General features: G+C 57.1%; 1 protein-coding gene across 1 annotated transcript; it reads right to left on the bottom strand.

Moving 5' to 3' along the window:
- Positions 1-218: 218 nt before the first annotated feature.
- FBXW5 (F-box and WD repeat domain containing 5) lies at positions 219-13511 on the bottom strand. Its single transcript, XM_036394133.2, is given in 10 exon segments — positions 219-2060; positions 2529-2741; positions 3782-3929; positions 6428-6908; positions 8238-8386; positions 9639-9665; positions 9668-9812; positions 10427-10584; positions 12849-13059; positions 13438-13511. Coding segments are annotated over 9 exon segments (1758 nt in total). The 5' UTR covers positions 13039-13059; positions 13438-13511; the 3' UTR covers positions 219-1813.
- Between the last annotated feature and the right edge of the window lie 166 nt (positions 13512-13677).

Below are 13677 nucleotides of genomic sequence, written 5' to 3'. Positions count from 1 at the left end.
CCCGCAGTGTTCAGCCCTGGCTGCCATGGATGCTTGCTGCCCTTTGGCCATCCTCTGCCTCTCTCCTGTTGCTCACAGCTCTCTACCCACACTTCCCCAGCCAGGGCAGGTAACCACAGGCTGGGCAGCAGTGCTCCAGCCCAGCCCTGTGACAGTCCTGGCCTCAGCTCTGGCTCAGGCAGAGCAGTACTTGGAAAAACAAGCTCACATTGCAGAGATGCTTTAGCAGAGTATTTATTCAATGCCAGAGTGAAGAGCAAAACTCAGTACAAACAGCACCTCAGTGCCTTGCTCGCTGCTGCACTGAGCTACAGGTGGAGAGTTCACAGTTGGGGAAGGAAGGGAGGCTGTTCCTTTGCTGTGTGACTAGACAGAGCAGGATGTGGAGCCTGTGTGCGTACACAGGAAGGAACCCCTAATTTCATGACAGAAAACCTGAGTACAGGGGTTTTGGATGAAGCTGGGGCACAGCAGGACACAGGTGCTGACCCTCCTGCTGCAGAGGCTGCTAAAGCCTTCAGTGCCATTGTGACAGAAGCTGCCACCTCTGTCAGGTCTATCAGCAAGCCCAGACTGGGAATGGCACAGGCACCTGCCCCAGAGCTTCCAGGGGGCCCCAAAATGCCTCCCCCTGCAGCTCCTTCCCAGCCCTGCTTCCAGGAGCGACAGCAGCTCCTCAGGGCCCCATCTAGGCCAGGTCAAGATTAGGAGCTTAATTTTAGACTCTGACATTTGGGTACCTGCTACAGGGACAGAAGCTCAAGGGACAGACAGTGAACACCACCGAGTCCGTAATAACTTCAAGTGACCGTCCCCACTGCCTGTGGGGTCCTGGAGGAGCTGACCCCTCCATGGTGGGTCAGCCCCAGGGACAGGGAGCTTATTCAGCTGTCACTGCAGGCAGGAGGGCTCCATCCCCATCACCTGCAGGTGAATGAATACCTGCAGCACCTGTGGGTGTCTACGCTTATTCAGAGAACATACCAAAAGAACCTAAAGTGCCACGATTGGGTAGCATGGGCAGGAGGTAAGCTGTCCTCATGGGTACCCCAGAAAGGGACAGCAGATCCCCCACAATAAATACGTTCCCGATCCATAGCTTATTGAAGTGCTACTCAGAGGAAGACAGAGGCAAAGCCAGCACCATATGACCACCAGCCCTCCCCCCCTCCCAAGTTTAGAAACTGGCAATACCAATACACAGACCCTGGGGCCAGTCAGGCTCCCAGCCCTGGCCCTGCTGCCCCCTCACTGCCCCCAGTTCCTGCTGCCCTCTTGGGCAGAGGTGCCATGGGGAAGAGGCACTTGACATTCCACAGCAGCCAGACAAGTTGCCCGTGGAGCTTTGGGACAAACACACATTAATAAAACGCCAATATTAAGAGTCCTGCAGTCACGCAGCACAGCTGCAGCATGGCTCCTGCCAAGCACTCTGCAGCTGGCAGCTCCCAGTGTGTCCTGGCCACGTCCCCAGATCACACAGACCTACACTGGACGTGCCTCAGTGTCCCCTATGCCCAGAGCTCACCCAGAGAGCTATGCCCAAGTAGCAATGCTGGTGAGAAGCTGTGGGAGCCCACCCTGCAGTGACCAGCTCAGCTGCTGCCCAACAGAACCACAACAGGGCCCCAGCTCTTATGTCCTGTCTGAAGGCGATGCTTCAAGGAGGAGGCGATTCCTGCTGCCAGGGCCCCTCCTGGCTCAGCCGTAGGATTTGTGTGCCTAGAGCTCATCTCTGTGCAGGGCTCAGGGCTCTGTGAGCTCAGAAGGAGGTGCTGCAGTGAGGAAGCTGCAGGAGCAGATGTACCTGGGTTCAGCTTTTCTGGTTCAAGAGCCAGGAGAAGAGCAGTTTCCTGGGCCGGGGCCTCCTGGCCTGCCGGATGCGCATGGCCCGTGGGGACCGCCACACCTTGATGGTGGTGTCATCACTGGCTGTCAGCAGCAGCTCCTGCTCCACTGGGCTGAATGCCACTGAGTTCACCACATTGTCATGCTGCAGCTTGGCCAGGCAGATGTTGTAGTGCCGATCCCAGATGTAGCCGTGTCGATCCTCTGCCCCACTGGGGTGGAGAGACAGGGGTCAGGGTGTCCCACTGGTCCCAGTGTCAGCCCAGCAGCCCCAACACCCTGCCCTTCCCACTCCTGTTCTTCTGCGGGGATGGGGGCAGAGGGTACCCAAGCCCCTGTCTCCATGAGTTTCATACTGCGCAGGCAGCTCCCTCTGGAATCCAGGGCCTCTCAGCTCAGCCCACAGCACCTGCAGCCCCAAGAAGGGCATTTGCCACCTGCCACCAAACACAGCACAGGCCCAGATTTACCCTTTCCTCAGGGATTTAAGGCAGGGTATTTACAGCAGGACCAGGGCAGCCACCCTTTATCAGCACTTTCCAAGTCAGTCCCTCTGCTCTTTCCAATCCCACTCCCTGCTTTCCTTCCAACACACAGGAGTGTTCTGCTCACACGGCCATCCCATAGCAACAGGCCCAGGCCTTCCCAGATGCAGGATCAGGATCCTGCCACCCCCTCACCTCGCTACGAAGTCCCTGCTGACGTCCAGGAAGATGAAGAAACACTCCTCGTTGGGGGTGTAGGCGCGGTGTGCACGCAGCGCTCGCTTCACCTCCTTCATGGTCTTCAGGTCGAACACGTGCAGGTCAATCTCCTCAGCAATGGGAGGCGGCTGCATCGGATCCGAGATGACGCAGTCCCGTGGCCAGGCCCGGCTGTTCACATACAGGTACCTTGGGGAGGGCAGAGAGGGGTTACCTGCACTGCACCAGAACGCACAGAGCTCCCTGGCACAGCAGGGATGGAACCTGCAGCCCAGCTCACTGAAATCCAGGCTGAAACAGGGAATGGACTGCTGGAACACTCCTGGCCATGTCTGGAAAGGACCACTGCACCTGAAAGGTGATGCTAGGGGTCAGGTCACACCTCTCTAATCTCACTGGAACTATCTTTAACAATGGGGCTGTCTTCTGGGCAGCACATGTAGGGGGACTCTTCCCCCCTGCTCCATTCAGGTGAGAACCCACCTGCAGAGCTGCCTCCAGCTCTGGGAACCCAACACAAGAACAATGTGGAGATGCTGGACTCCAGAGAAGGCCAGGGAGATACTCCAAGGGCTGGGGCCTCTCTGCTCTGGAGCCTGGGAGAGCTGGGGGTGTTCAGCTTGGAGAAGAGAAGGCTCCAGAGATACCTCAGAGACCCTTCCAGGGCCTAAAGGGGCTCCAAAAGAGCTGGAGAGGGACCTGGGACAGAGAGACAAGACAAACGGAATGGCTTCCCACTGCCAGAGGGCAGGGTTACATGGGCTATTGGGAAGAAATTGTTCCCTATGAGGGTTGGAAGACCCTGACACAGGTTGCCCAGAGCAGCTGTGGCTGCCCCATCCCTGAAGTGTTCAAGACCAAGTGGACAGAGCATGAGCACCCTGGGATAGTGGAAGGTGTCCCTGCCCATGGCAGGGGGTGGGGATTAGATGGTTTTTAAGCTACCTTCCAACACAAACCATCCTAGGATTCTATGGATGATCTACCTCAGGAACAAGACGCATTGGTGTGGGGGTAGCTCCTCCACTCTCAGAAGGAGCCACCCTGTCCTGAGCTGGCTCAGGAATACATTCCTGCCACGGCTGGGGGCAAAGCTCAGCAGTAACACACCATCACCACCTGGATCAGCAGGCACCCAATCCATCCACCACTTCATGTCCTGGTCACCCTACAGAGCCTGTGAGCAGCTCTTGCCCACCCTGGCAGTTGCTGAAGCCCTCTGTGCTCACCGGTGGTCAGGGGAGAGGCCCATGCCAATGATGTGCCCATGGATGTCGATGACGTGATCCAGGGAGTCAAAGAACTCGTCTGAGCGCCGCTCCTCCCCCAGCACTGGCCCTGCGGTTGTCATCTGATGGGGCAGGATCCTTTTAATCCCTGTGGGACAGAAAGCAGAGGGAGGCAGTTCCATAGGCTGCTGCCAGCAGGGCTGGGGGAGGTCCCAGGCTTCAGGGAGGCGCTTCCCTTGGTGCGGGTAAGAAAGGAGAACCAGCTTGCTGTGCAAGGTCTGGGACAGGGCTGCTGTCCTGGCCAGGCTCCTTCAGGTGGGCTGCACATCAAACCCTAGACAGGGAGATCCCAGTGCCTGAGGGTACAGCCAGACCTTGCCTCAGCCATCTCTGGAGCACATGGAAGCTGCGTTGGCCCAGGAGACACGCTAGTTGTAGAAGGGTTTTCCTCTGAAATGATTCCCTGGGCTGAGCCCATTCTCTGCAGTAGCCAGCCTGGAGCAGCCCAGCAGATGCATGAGCTGTGGCAGGGTTTTCCCCTGACACTGTCAAGTGCAGATGGGGATCTGTCCCAGAAAGTTTAAAGAACAGACATTTAAACCCAAACCGTGCTCAAGTAATTTGTAGCTTCTGAACCTCCTGACTAAATGAGACAAGTGATGGGTCAAGCCCTGTCCCCTTCCAGCTCTGAAGAGGTCCAAAACACAAACAGACCCACAAATGGTCCATCCCCAACAGCTTCCTAGAGGACCCCTGTGAGCCTCAGTAGCTTCTGGGCACACACAGGCTTCATCCTCAGCAGGTCCAGGGGAGCTGGAAGGTGGCCCAGGCCAGCCCATCCCATCGCCCCTCTGGAGGAATTGCTAACAACACCTTTGATTTTAGCCCTCTCCTGCAGCCCAACAAGATACAGGTGACACCCCATTACAGCTCAAGTCCAAGGCCATTCCTAATATTTCTTCCCCTGAGCCTGGGACCTTTGAGAAAGGACTGGTGTTCTTCCACCCCACTGGTGCTGCTCACCAGCATCTTCATCCTCACTTCCACAGCACCATGCTCCCTGTTCCAAACTCAAACACACATGAGTCAGCAGGACAGGCTGCTCAACCTGGAATCAGCATGAGAAATGGGAACTCAAGTTCACGCTGGAGCAGCACTGCACAGAGTGGGAGGTGAGCACAGAGTGAGCTCCTTCAGGTCCTGTGGGCACAGAGCAGGTGCACAGGGCCAGTTCTGCACACAAACCAAAGGGTAAATGACACTGCAGTGACTCATGGTGGGACAGGAACTGAGCCAGTGTCCAGCCCTGCAAGCAGCAGCCTGTACTGCAAGTGCTGGCTTCCAGCCAGGGAGTTAACAGAGCTCAAAGGCATCACACAAATCCCTCAGCCCTGGGAGGCTGCGGAGGAATTGGGGAGCCCAAAGGCCCTGCCTCGGTGTGTGGCAGCCTGCAGTCTGAAAGGTGGCCTCAGCTCAGCCCAGGGGATCCAGGTGCTGCCTCAGCTCAGCCCAGGGGTGAGTCAACATGGCTGTCTGCAAACCCAGCCCACAGGCAGGAGGAGCATGAAGCAGAGCTCATTCAGTCCAGGTCATATTCCTGAGGTGGGCAAAGACTAAGCTGCTTACAGCTCTGGAAACTGCCTTCCCCTGCCTTAATGGGCTGTACTGGTGTGGGACCATGTCATGGGAAAGTCAGGAGAGCAAGAAAGCAAGGCTGTAACTGTGTGAGCAGTGAAAAGAACTGAAACCATCTGGCTTCACAGCAGTCTTGTCTGGGAACAGCTCCCTCCTTCCCCACACTCCTGGTCCTTTCCAAGTCTCTGCCAGCTTTATGGTTTCTTGGGGAAACAGCCAGTCTCCCTATTCCTGCTCCCCACTGAGGAGCTCCCCGAGGATTTCCTGTAAATTCAGGCTCTGCTAGACCTGTAGTCTTAACAGGGGTGCTGCAGGTGAGAGCAAGTGACATCTTAACACAGGACAAGGTCACCAGCAATGCCACGGCCTGGCGCATGCCACACCCACAGCACATTGCACCCCACTAGTACAACAGAGGAGGCTGCAACCTGCCCAGCCTCACTCACCACACAAACACTGGCTTGTGAATTCACTGGGGGAGGGAATCATCCCCTTGGAAACCTCCCCAGTCCCAAGTGTCTCACTGAGGCTGGATGCCCACATAAGGGTGGTTCCACCCATGGCAGAGGGGAGGCAGGCAAGGGGCAGGGGCACTGCACAAGTGACTCACACATCAACTCCATGCTGCTCAGACCATCCCTGTCTACCCCCATAAGAGAACAGGACCAAGGTCCCTCCACACACTCCTCCAGGGCAACCGCCATCCTGCCCCTGCACACACTGCTGCTCATGGCTGGTGTCCTTAATCAGAAGCTCTTTCTGGCTTTTCTGCTCAGCCCTTGCCATGACTTTGGCCACGTATCATGCTGGCAGCAACAAAACAACCCTCAGGCAAGTGGAAGAGGTGAAACTCCCCACAGTGATGGGGCCTCTCAGAACCCAGAGCAAACCCCAGTTCACACCTCACAAACAGCAGAAAGACCAAGTCTTTTCCTGACCCAAATCTCAAGCACATCTGCAGCCCAGGCCCCTAGGGAGCCCCGGCTGTACCAGGCTCAGACCCAGCCTTACCTATCTGGTGCGGGGAGTAGGTGAGGCATCCTGTGGTGAAGATCAAGTACTTTGTCTTGCTGTTGCTGTCTGTGGGGAGCAGGTTTGGCTCGGGCGGTTTAGTTCTGTTTCGCACAAACAGCTCAGCCACCTTTGTCTCCAGCTCTGTCTCGGTCATGGCAGGCCTCACATGGCCCTCCATGATCCCATCAAAGAGCTGCTGCAGCCCATGCTCTGCTGGCACACCCCCGGCATCTGGCAATTCCTGTACGGCTGGCTCCGGAGGCGGCTTGGGCTTGGCCCCTTCTTCCTCACTGTCACTGCCGAGATCAAAGACTGGGCAGGTGGAGGAAGCAGCCAGCTGCTCCTCATAGTCCAGGAGCAGATCCGGGGAATCGTAGCGGCTGCAGTCAGCCACCATCACGGTCCGGATGGTGCTGGCATTCAGGTTCTGGATTTTGAACAGTCTCTTCACTACATTCACATTCTCAGACTCAATGCCCTGTGAGCAGAGGGGGCAAGTGAGCAGGAACCACCCCAAGTCAGTCCCACAGTTCAAACCAAGACCTGAGCTAGTGCAGCAACACCAGCCCCCACAGATCCCTCCACACTGTGTGTGGGGCACTGACACAAGAAGGGGCCCCAGGCTTGCCAGCTCTCCTGGGCTCCTTCCTATCGTGGATGGAGACAGAGTGAGAGAAAACATTCCTGCAGGCAGGCAGCAGTGGAGTGAGGAAGCACAGCAGCTGGGCAGCCCTGCTGCCACCATACCCTGAGGTGATCAGCTGGTACTACCTGGTGCTTTACAGTGCAGGGCCAGGAGCTGAACTTGATCCTTGTGGGTCCCTTCCACCCCAGGATACTCTACATTTTATGATTGACAAAGATTTCAGGAACAGGCCTCTGTGATAAGCATGAAGTAGGATTCCTCTGCCCTACAACAGCAGCGGCAGAGAATCCCTGTGCTCCTGGAGCGTGCCTGTACCCCTCAGCAGGGGCAGCTTGGTATCTGCTCCAGACACACAGAGCAGGTCCTTCTCTGCCTCACTGTTCCCAGCTTGCAGCTGTACTCCCACGCCCCTGTTATGGGCAAGGTCCTTCCTGGCCTCTCAGGGATGGAAGGTGTAATGCTGGTGTAATGCCTCAGTGTAGCACGGAGATGTGGCTGTGGGAAAAGTCTCTGCTACCAGAGGATTTTACCTGGGGTCAGCATCTTGTTAAAATCACAAAACATGGGGCTGTGCAGGTGTGGCACTGAAACAGAGGCAAAACATGGGGAACCCGACTCAGCAGCCCAAGTGCTAGGGAGTGAATGAGCAGTTTGAGGCCATCACACTCAGCTCTCCAAGTCTCACCACGGAATCAGAGACAGCATCTGGCCCAAGAAACCTCAGCAAGACCAGGCAGGACTGAGCTCAGCCTCCAGCTCACACAAACACCCTGAGCTACCAAGTGGGAGAAGGGCCATTGCTGGGACACATGCCAGGCTACAGCAGTCCCAGGACCAGCTTCAGACTATCAAGGACCTCAGCAGCCCTGCTGTTGGGCAATGCATGCTGTGGAGCACTGCAGCCAACACCTCAGCCTAATTAATGTGGCAAAAGTTAATGAGATCTCAGGGCAGAGTTAGAATATTGCAGTGAGTATAATAACACTGAGCATGGAGAAACCTCATGCAAGGGTTGCCCCGAGCTCAGGATCCTGAGGGCAAGTCAGAGGAGACAAACAGGGAGGACAGGAGGATTGAGCCACCCCTTCCCTGCAGCTTTCCCTCCCCCAGGAACCAGCAGGAAGCTGCACTGCCTGTGAAGCTGGAAGGAAGGCAGCTCACCTGGAAAGCATTGTTCAGCCACAGCACTGAGCAGGAGGTTATGCGTCCAATCCGATGCAGATTGCCTGATATCAAGTTGGTTTCGTTCAGCCAGCAGCCAAACACATCATAGGGCTTATTTCTCACCCTGGAAAGCAGCGTGAAGTTCTCTGGAAGGGAAATATGAGTGTGAGGCAGTGACTTCCAGCAAGAGCCCTGGAGAAACCATGTAGGACAGAGGAAGTGAATCCAGGTCTCTGTAGGAGGGGCCAACTCCCATCCAGCTCCCAGCCACTGCTACAGACAGATTATTTCTCTTTTCTCCAGAGATGTGTGATGATACCTTGCACAAAGGAAACCAAAATAACAGGGCAGTGCACAGAGCCAGAGCACAGAGCAATTCAACCTCCCGCCCTTTCCCTGAGCGGGGCCCAGAGCAGGCCCTGGGGACAAGAAGGAGTTAAACACATACAGAATTTTCCTCCCACCCCTGCGGCTTGGGGCCTCTCCAGCCAAGGCAGCTGTGCACTCCTGCTGCACTCCTGATTGCTGGTACTGTGGGACTCTGCACAAAGATGGTGAGATAACAGTGGGGATAAGCCTCATACACAGAGCTGCAGCAGAAGTGAAGGAGGCTCAGGTGACAACACCTCAGAAAGCCCTGTGAGACCTAAGGGTGAGACTAGGGCCACAAAGGTGACCTGAGAGCTGGATGCAGCCACTTTCCTCTGGAGATGGGCTGAGAGGGCTGGGTGTGTCCACCCTGAAGAAGAGAAGACTCTGACAAGACCTTAGAGCTCCGAAAGAGCTGGAGAGGAACCTGGGACAAGGGATGGAGAGACAGGACTCAGGGAATGGCTTCCCACTGCCAGAGGGCAGGGATGGATGGGATATTGGGAATTAGGAATTGCTCCCTATGAGGGTCGGAAGGCCCTGGCACAGGGTGCCCAGAGCAGCTGTGACTGACCAGGATCCCTGGAAGTGTCCAAGGCCAGGTTGGATGAGGCTTGGAGCAACCTGGGATAGTGGAAGATGTCCCTGCCCATGGCAGGGGGTTGGAATAAGCTGAGCCTTAAGGTCTCTTCCAACCCAAACCATTCCGGGTTTTTGTAGCTCTATGCCAAGCACCACATATGCCATAGGCAGGAGCTTCAAGATGAGTGATGTGGATAACCCTTGCCCACAATGGCACTTAGAAGAGAAGTGAAGGTAAATACACAAGCACTGCCTTGAAGTGTTGCTGCAGTGACCTGAACAGAGTTAAGGCTGTCTGTGAGGTTTCCCCTCTAGAACTGTGATTGGAGCCCCTCAGCTGAGGAGTCAGGACGAGCTGAGACAAGGCTACTGCACACCCAAAGAAGAAGGGAACCCCCTCACCCAGCACTCATATGCCCCAGGGAGCCCCAGGGAAGCCCCACTTACCCATGCTGATGACAGCAATCTCCCCGAGGAGGAGTTGTGAGGCCCCACAAAGACACCAGATACCAGCAGGAGGGAGTCATCGGAGTTGAACTGGGAGAACTGAGTGTAGCTCCAGTTGTATGGCCTCATGTTGGAGCTGTGCTGCAGGGAGATGTCCAGCTCATTGCTCCAGATCTACAGAGAGATGGGACAGTCAGGAAGCTGCTGAGAAGGCTGAGAGTGGTTCTCCTTTATCTGTTCTGCCAGTACTCACCAGGACATGAAAAACAAACAGTATCAAAAACCCCATTTAACTGCCTTCTGCTCACCACATCCCTGTCCATTCCCCTGACAGAAAATGGAGAGGGGCCAAATGGAGAACTGCTGCTCCACTAGCCAGAGGAGGTGTTCAGGCAGTGAATGGTGCCATCACAGCTGGATTTCCAGCATGTTCAGACAGATTCCTCCCAGGACAACCACTCAGGGAAGACATGATCCATTGCAGTGGATCATTATCTCCCCAGTCTTCATCAGACCCAGGGCACAACAGGACACTGATCTGCACCTAGAAAGCAAAGCATCTCGGCCACCTCCACACACACTCAGGTTGGAGCTCCATGCAGCCCTCAAGGCTACATTTGCACGAGTCATTAGTTCTATGGCTTAGAAGACAGCTCAGCACCCACAGGAACCAGCCCATGTCCAGGGACATCTGGTCAAACCTCTCCACAGACTTGTCAAAGCCTGCTCAGGGCTAAGCCCCACTGGACCAAGGCTGCAAGAGCTGGACAGGGCACCTACCACTTTACCTTGACCGTGCAGTCTTTGGAGCATGATGCAAACAGGCAGCCAGAGTGGGAGAAGCTCAGGTGCAAAACTTGGTCATTATGCTCCTTCAGGGCCTGCACCTCCACGCAAGGGATGGTGTCGTAGAGCCTCTGGAACTCATCGTACCACGAGACAGCACCTGCAGCACAGAGCAGGGACACGGGGCAGAAGTGTGAGGGGAGGGAAGCAGAGCTGGGTTAAACATGGCACCAGGCTCTAATAAACCAATCCTGGCTCCTGTGAGCAAGGCCAGGAGCTCTGCTGGGGCACCAACCCAGGGCTGCAGCTCAGCTACCAGCCCTCAGCATTTTCCTCAGCAGCTTCCCTACTCCTACACACAAAAACCCCTTTCTTCCAGCACACACACAGCTCCACATCACACTTCTGCTTTCCAAACCAGCACTGAACCAGCCCAGGCAGAGGTGCTGGCTGTCAGACCAAAACAGTCCTGAGAAGGAACATGTGTGCCAGCACAACCAAATCAAACAGGTGGGACAAGAGGGAAGCTGCTCCTCACCATACCCAGCTCTGCACTGATTACCTCTATCTTGTCTAACACAGAATTAAGACGGCTCTAGAAAGGGTCTGGGACCAGGAAAAAAACATCTCCATGAGGGAAGAGACTTGGAAAAATAAAAGAGAAGAACAGAAGCTGAGCACAGCGTGCTGAGCACAGCCTGGGGCACACTAATGGGAGTCTTACTGATGGACAATAAAAAACAAATAAAGAAAATTTTTAATGAAGGGCCCAGCCAGGCAGCCTACAGACTTCTTGCAGCAGCAAATCCCAGAGAAGCAAAGAGGATTAGACATGTATATGGATAAGGGCCAACTTTCCTTGTGACACTGAACAGGACTGAAGGATTTTTTGGAACATGCTGCAGTCCAGGAGGCACCTGCTCCTGTAGGCAGGGACCAGCTTGCTGCCAGCACATCAAACTGCTGCTCTAGGCTTCAGCCTCCTCTGAACCTCCTGGTCCTAGCCCATTCAGCTGGGAAAAGCCTGGGCAGGCCCCATTTGGCCAAGCAAACCCAACATTTCATCTTACAGACCCACTGCATACCATTCCTCTAACCATGGGGCTGCCCAGGGCAGCCCCCAAACTCATGCTCTAGCCCCTGCCCACACCTGCCAGCTGTCCCTGCCCTGCTGCCCTGTGCAGGGTGCCCACAGCTCCCTGCCAGAGAGGGGCCTGAATATCTTACTGAGCTACAGCAACTGCTTGACCCTAATTAGTGCTCAAGAACAGGGCTGGCAGCTGACTAAGCAGCTCCAGGAGGCTGGGAGGGAATGAGCCTGGTCAAAAGGCTTCAGAAAAACCCTAAAGAGAACATCCTCAGCCCCATGGAGCTCCCAGGGTCTGCAAGAGCAAAGTCACATAGCCTGGAGGAATCCCATCAACATCCACTTCCCCTGAGAGCCCTTCTGCAGTGCTGTTCCTGCTGCAAGGAGATCAGCTCCCACTGCCTGATCCTTGGCATTTCTTCCTGCCCTTCTGTAGCCACTGCAATTTCCAACCCAGGATCCAATTCCCTCAGCCACAACTGGGGTCCCCCACACAGCCCCACAACACACCGAGAATGGGCTGCTTGAGGAGAAACCCCCCTGGGCAGCAAGGGCCCCTCTGCCAGCTCCCAGCTGGTGAGACAGAGCTGGCTGATCCTTCCAGACTGCACCAAACTGCTTACAGCACTGGATGCTCAGCAGGGAGCAGAGCTGTGATCACACAACTGCCACCCCCAAGCCTTCTGACAGCTCGGCCAGGGACAGCCCTATCAGGCTCTGTCAGCTCCTGTTGTGAGCCCAGATCAAGTCCAACCTGCCCTGGTGCTGTAGGGCAGGTGCTGACTCAGCACATGTGCCCAGTGCTGTCACAGGGCCACACATCCCCCAGACAGCACAGGTGTCCCTGCAGAGCTCAGCCCCTGGGACCCTCAAAGCAGCCAATGGTGCTTGTGGCAGTGCCTGCTCCAGCTGCAGAACAGAGAGAGCTGCAGCAGAGGGGCTGCCAAGTCCCAGAAAGGCCAAGCTAGCAGTGATTCCACAGATCCCATGAAGGCTGGGATGCAGCAGCCTGTGGTGACTCACTGCAGCTCCCGGGATCTCCTTGGACAGCAGCTCCAGAGAGCACCTGCCTAGAGAGCTCAGGAAACCTTCTTTCTGTGAAAAGAAGGGAAACGCAAAGCATTTTCAGCACTTTGACCCCCATTTCTGAAGTGTCTGGGCAGACCCAGAGCCCCTCCCGTGCACATCTCAGCCCAGGGCACTGTGACACAGCTGAGGTAACGTGTTTCGGGGGTTCCAGCACCTGGCAGCGGCGGGCAGAGCGGGGGGAGCGCAGCCTCCGTCCCGAGCTCACGGCAGGTGCCGCCCCCCGATCAGCCCCGCGCCCCAGAGCGCACCTGGGTGCCGCGGCACATCCCGGGACACGCGGTAGTAGCGGTAGAAAAGCTCCTTCCACAGGAATTCGTCGCGGGCCACAGCGCGCCACTGCTGGCAGACAAGCCCCACCGAGAGCACGTCGGCGTGGTCCAGGTACAGAAAGATCTCGAACAGGACGGTGTCCGGGAGCCGGGGGCAGCCCGCGTCCATCGTGTCATTCTGCCGCCGCGCCTGGAACCGAGCGCGGTGCCGGTGTCAGGCCCGGAACGGGGACGCGCACCCACCGAGGGCCCGCGGCCCTCCCGAGCCTTTCCCGCTGCTCCCTTCGTGCCATGCCTGGTGCCCTGGTGGCGCCCGGGGCCAGTGTCCCCTCCCTCGCCGTGCCCGCTGTCCCCGGTGTCTCCCATGGCCGGTGCTCCGCCTGTGCCGTGCCCGGTGTTCCCTGTGCCCGGTGTCTCCGGTGCTCCCCGTGGCCGGTGTTCCCCCCGTGCCGTGCCCAGTGTCCCCGGTGTTCCCCGTGCCCGATGTTCCCCCCGTGCCGTGTCCGGTGTTCCCCGTGCCCGGTGTTCCCCCCGTGCCGTGCCCGGTGTCCCCGCTGTCCCCCCGCACCTCGGCGGCTCCGCTGCCCCCGCCCCGCCGCGCCACTTCCGGCCGGCGCTGCCGGCGCTCCCCCGCCGGCCAATCACCGGGCGCGTCCGGCCGCAGTCCCGACGGCTCGAGCACAGAGCTTTCCGCAGCGTGCCAGACGCAGCGAGCCGAGCGCGGCGCGATCGCTCACGAGTGCCTCTGCCGCGACAGCGCTGCCCCGCCCCGCCCGGTCTGACCACGCCCCCGCAGACCACGCCCCAT

Source organism: Molothrus ater, chromosome 20 (genome assembly GCF_012460135.2).
Source record: "Molothrus ater isolate BHLD 08-10-18 breed brown headed cowbird chromosome 20, BPBGC_Mater_1.1, whole genome shotgun sequence".
NCBI lineage: Eukaryota > Metazoa > Chordata > Aves > Passeriformes > Icteridae > Molothrus > Molothrus ater.
Note: the sequence above shows the minus strand (reverse complement) of the source record. Positions and strands in the feature narration are given on the sequence as shown.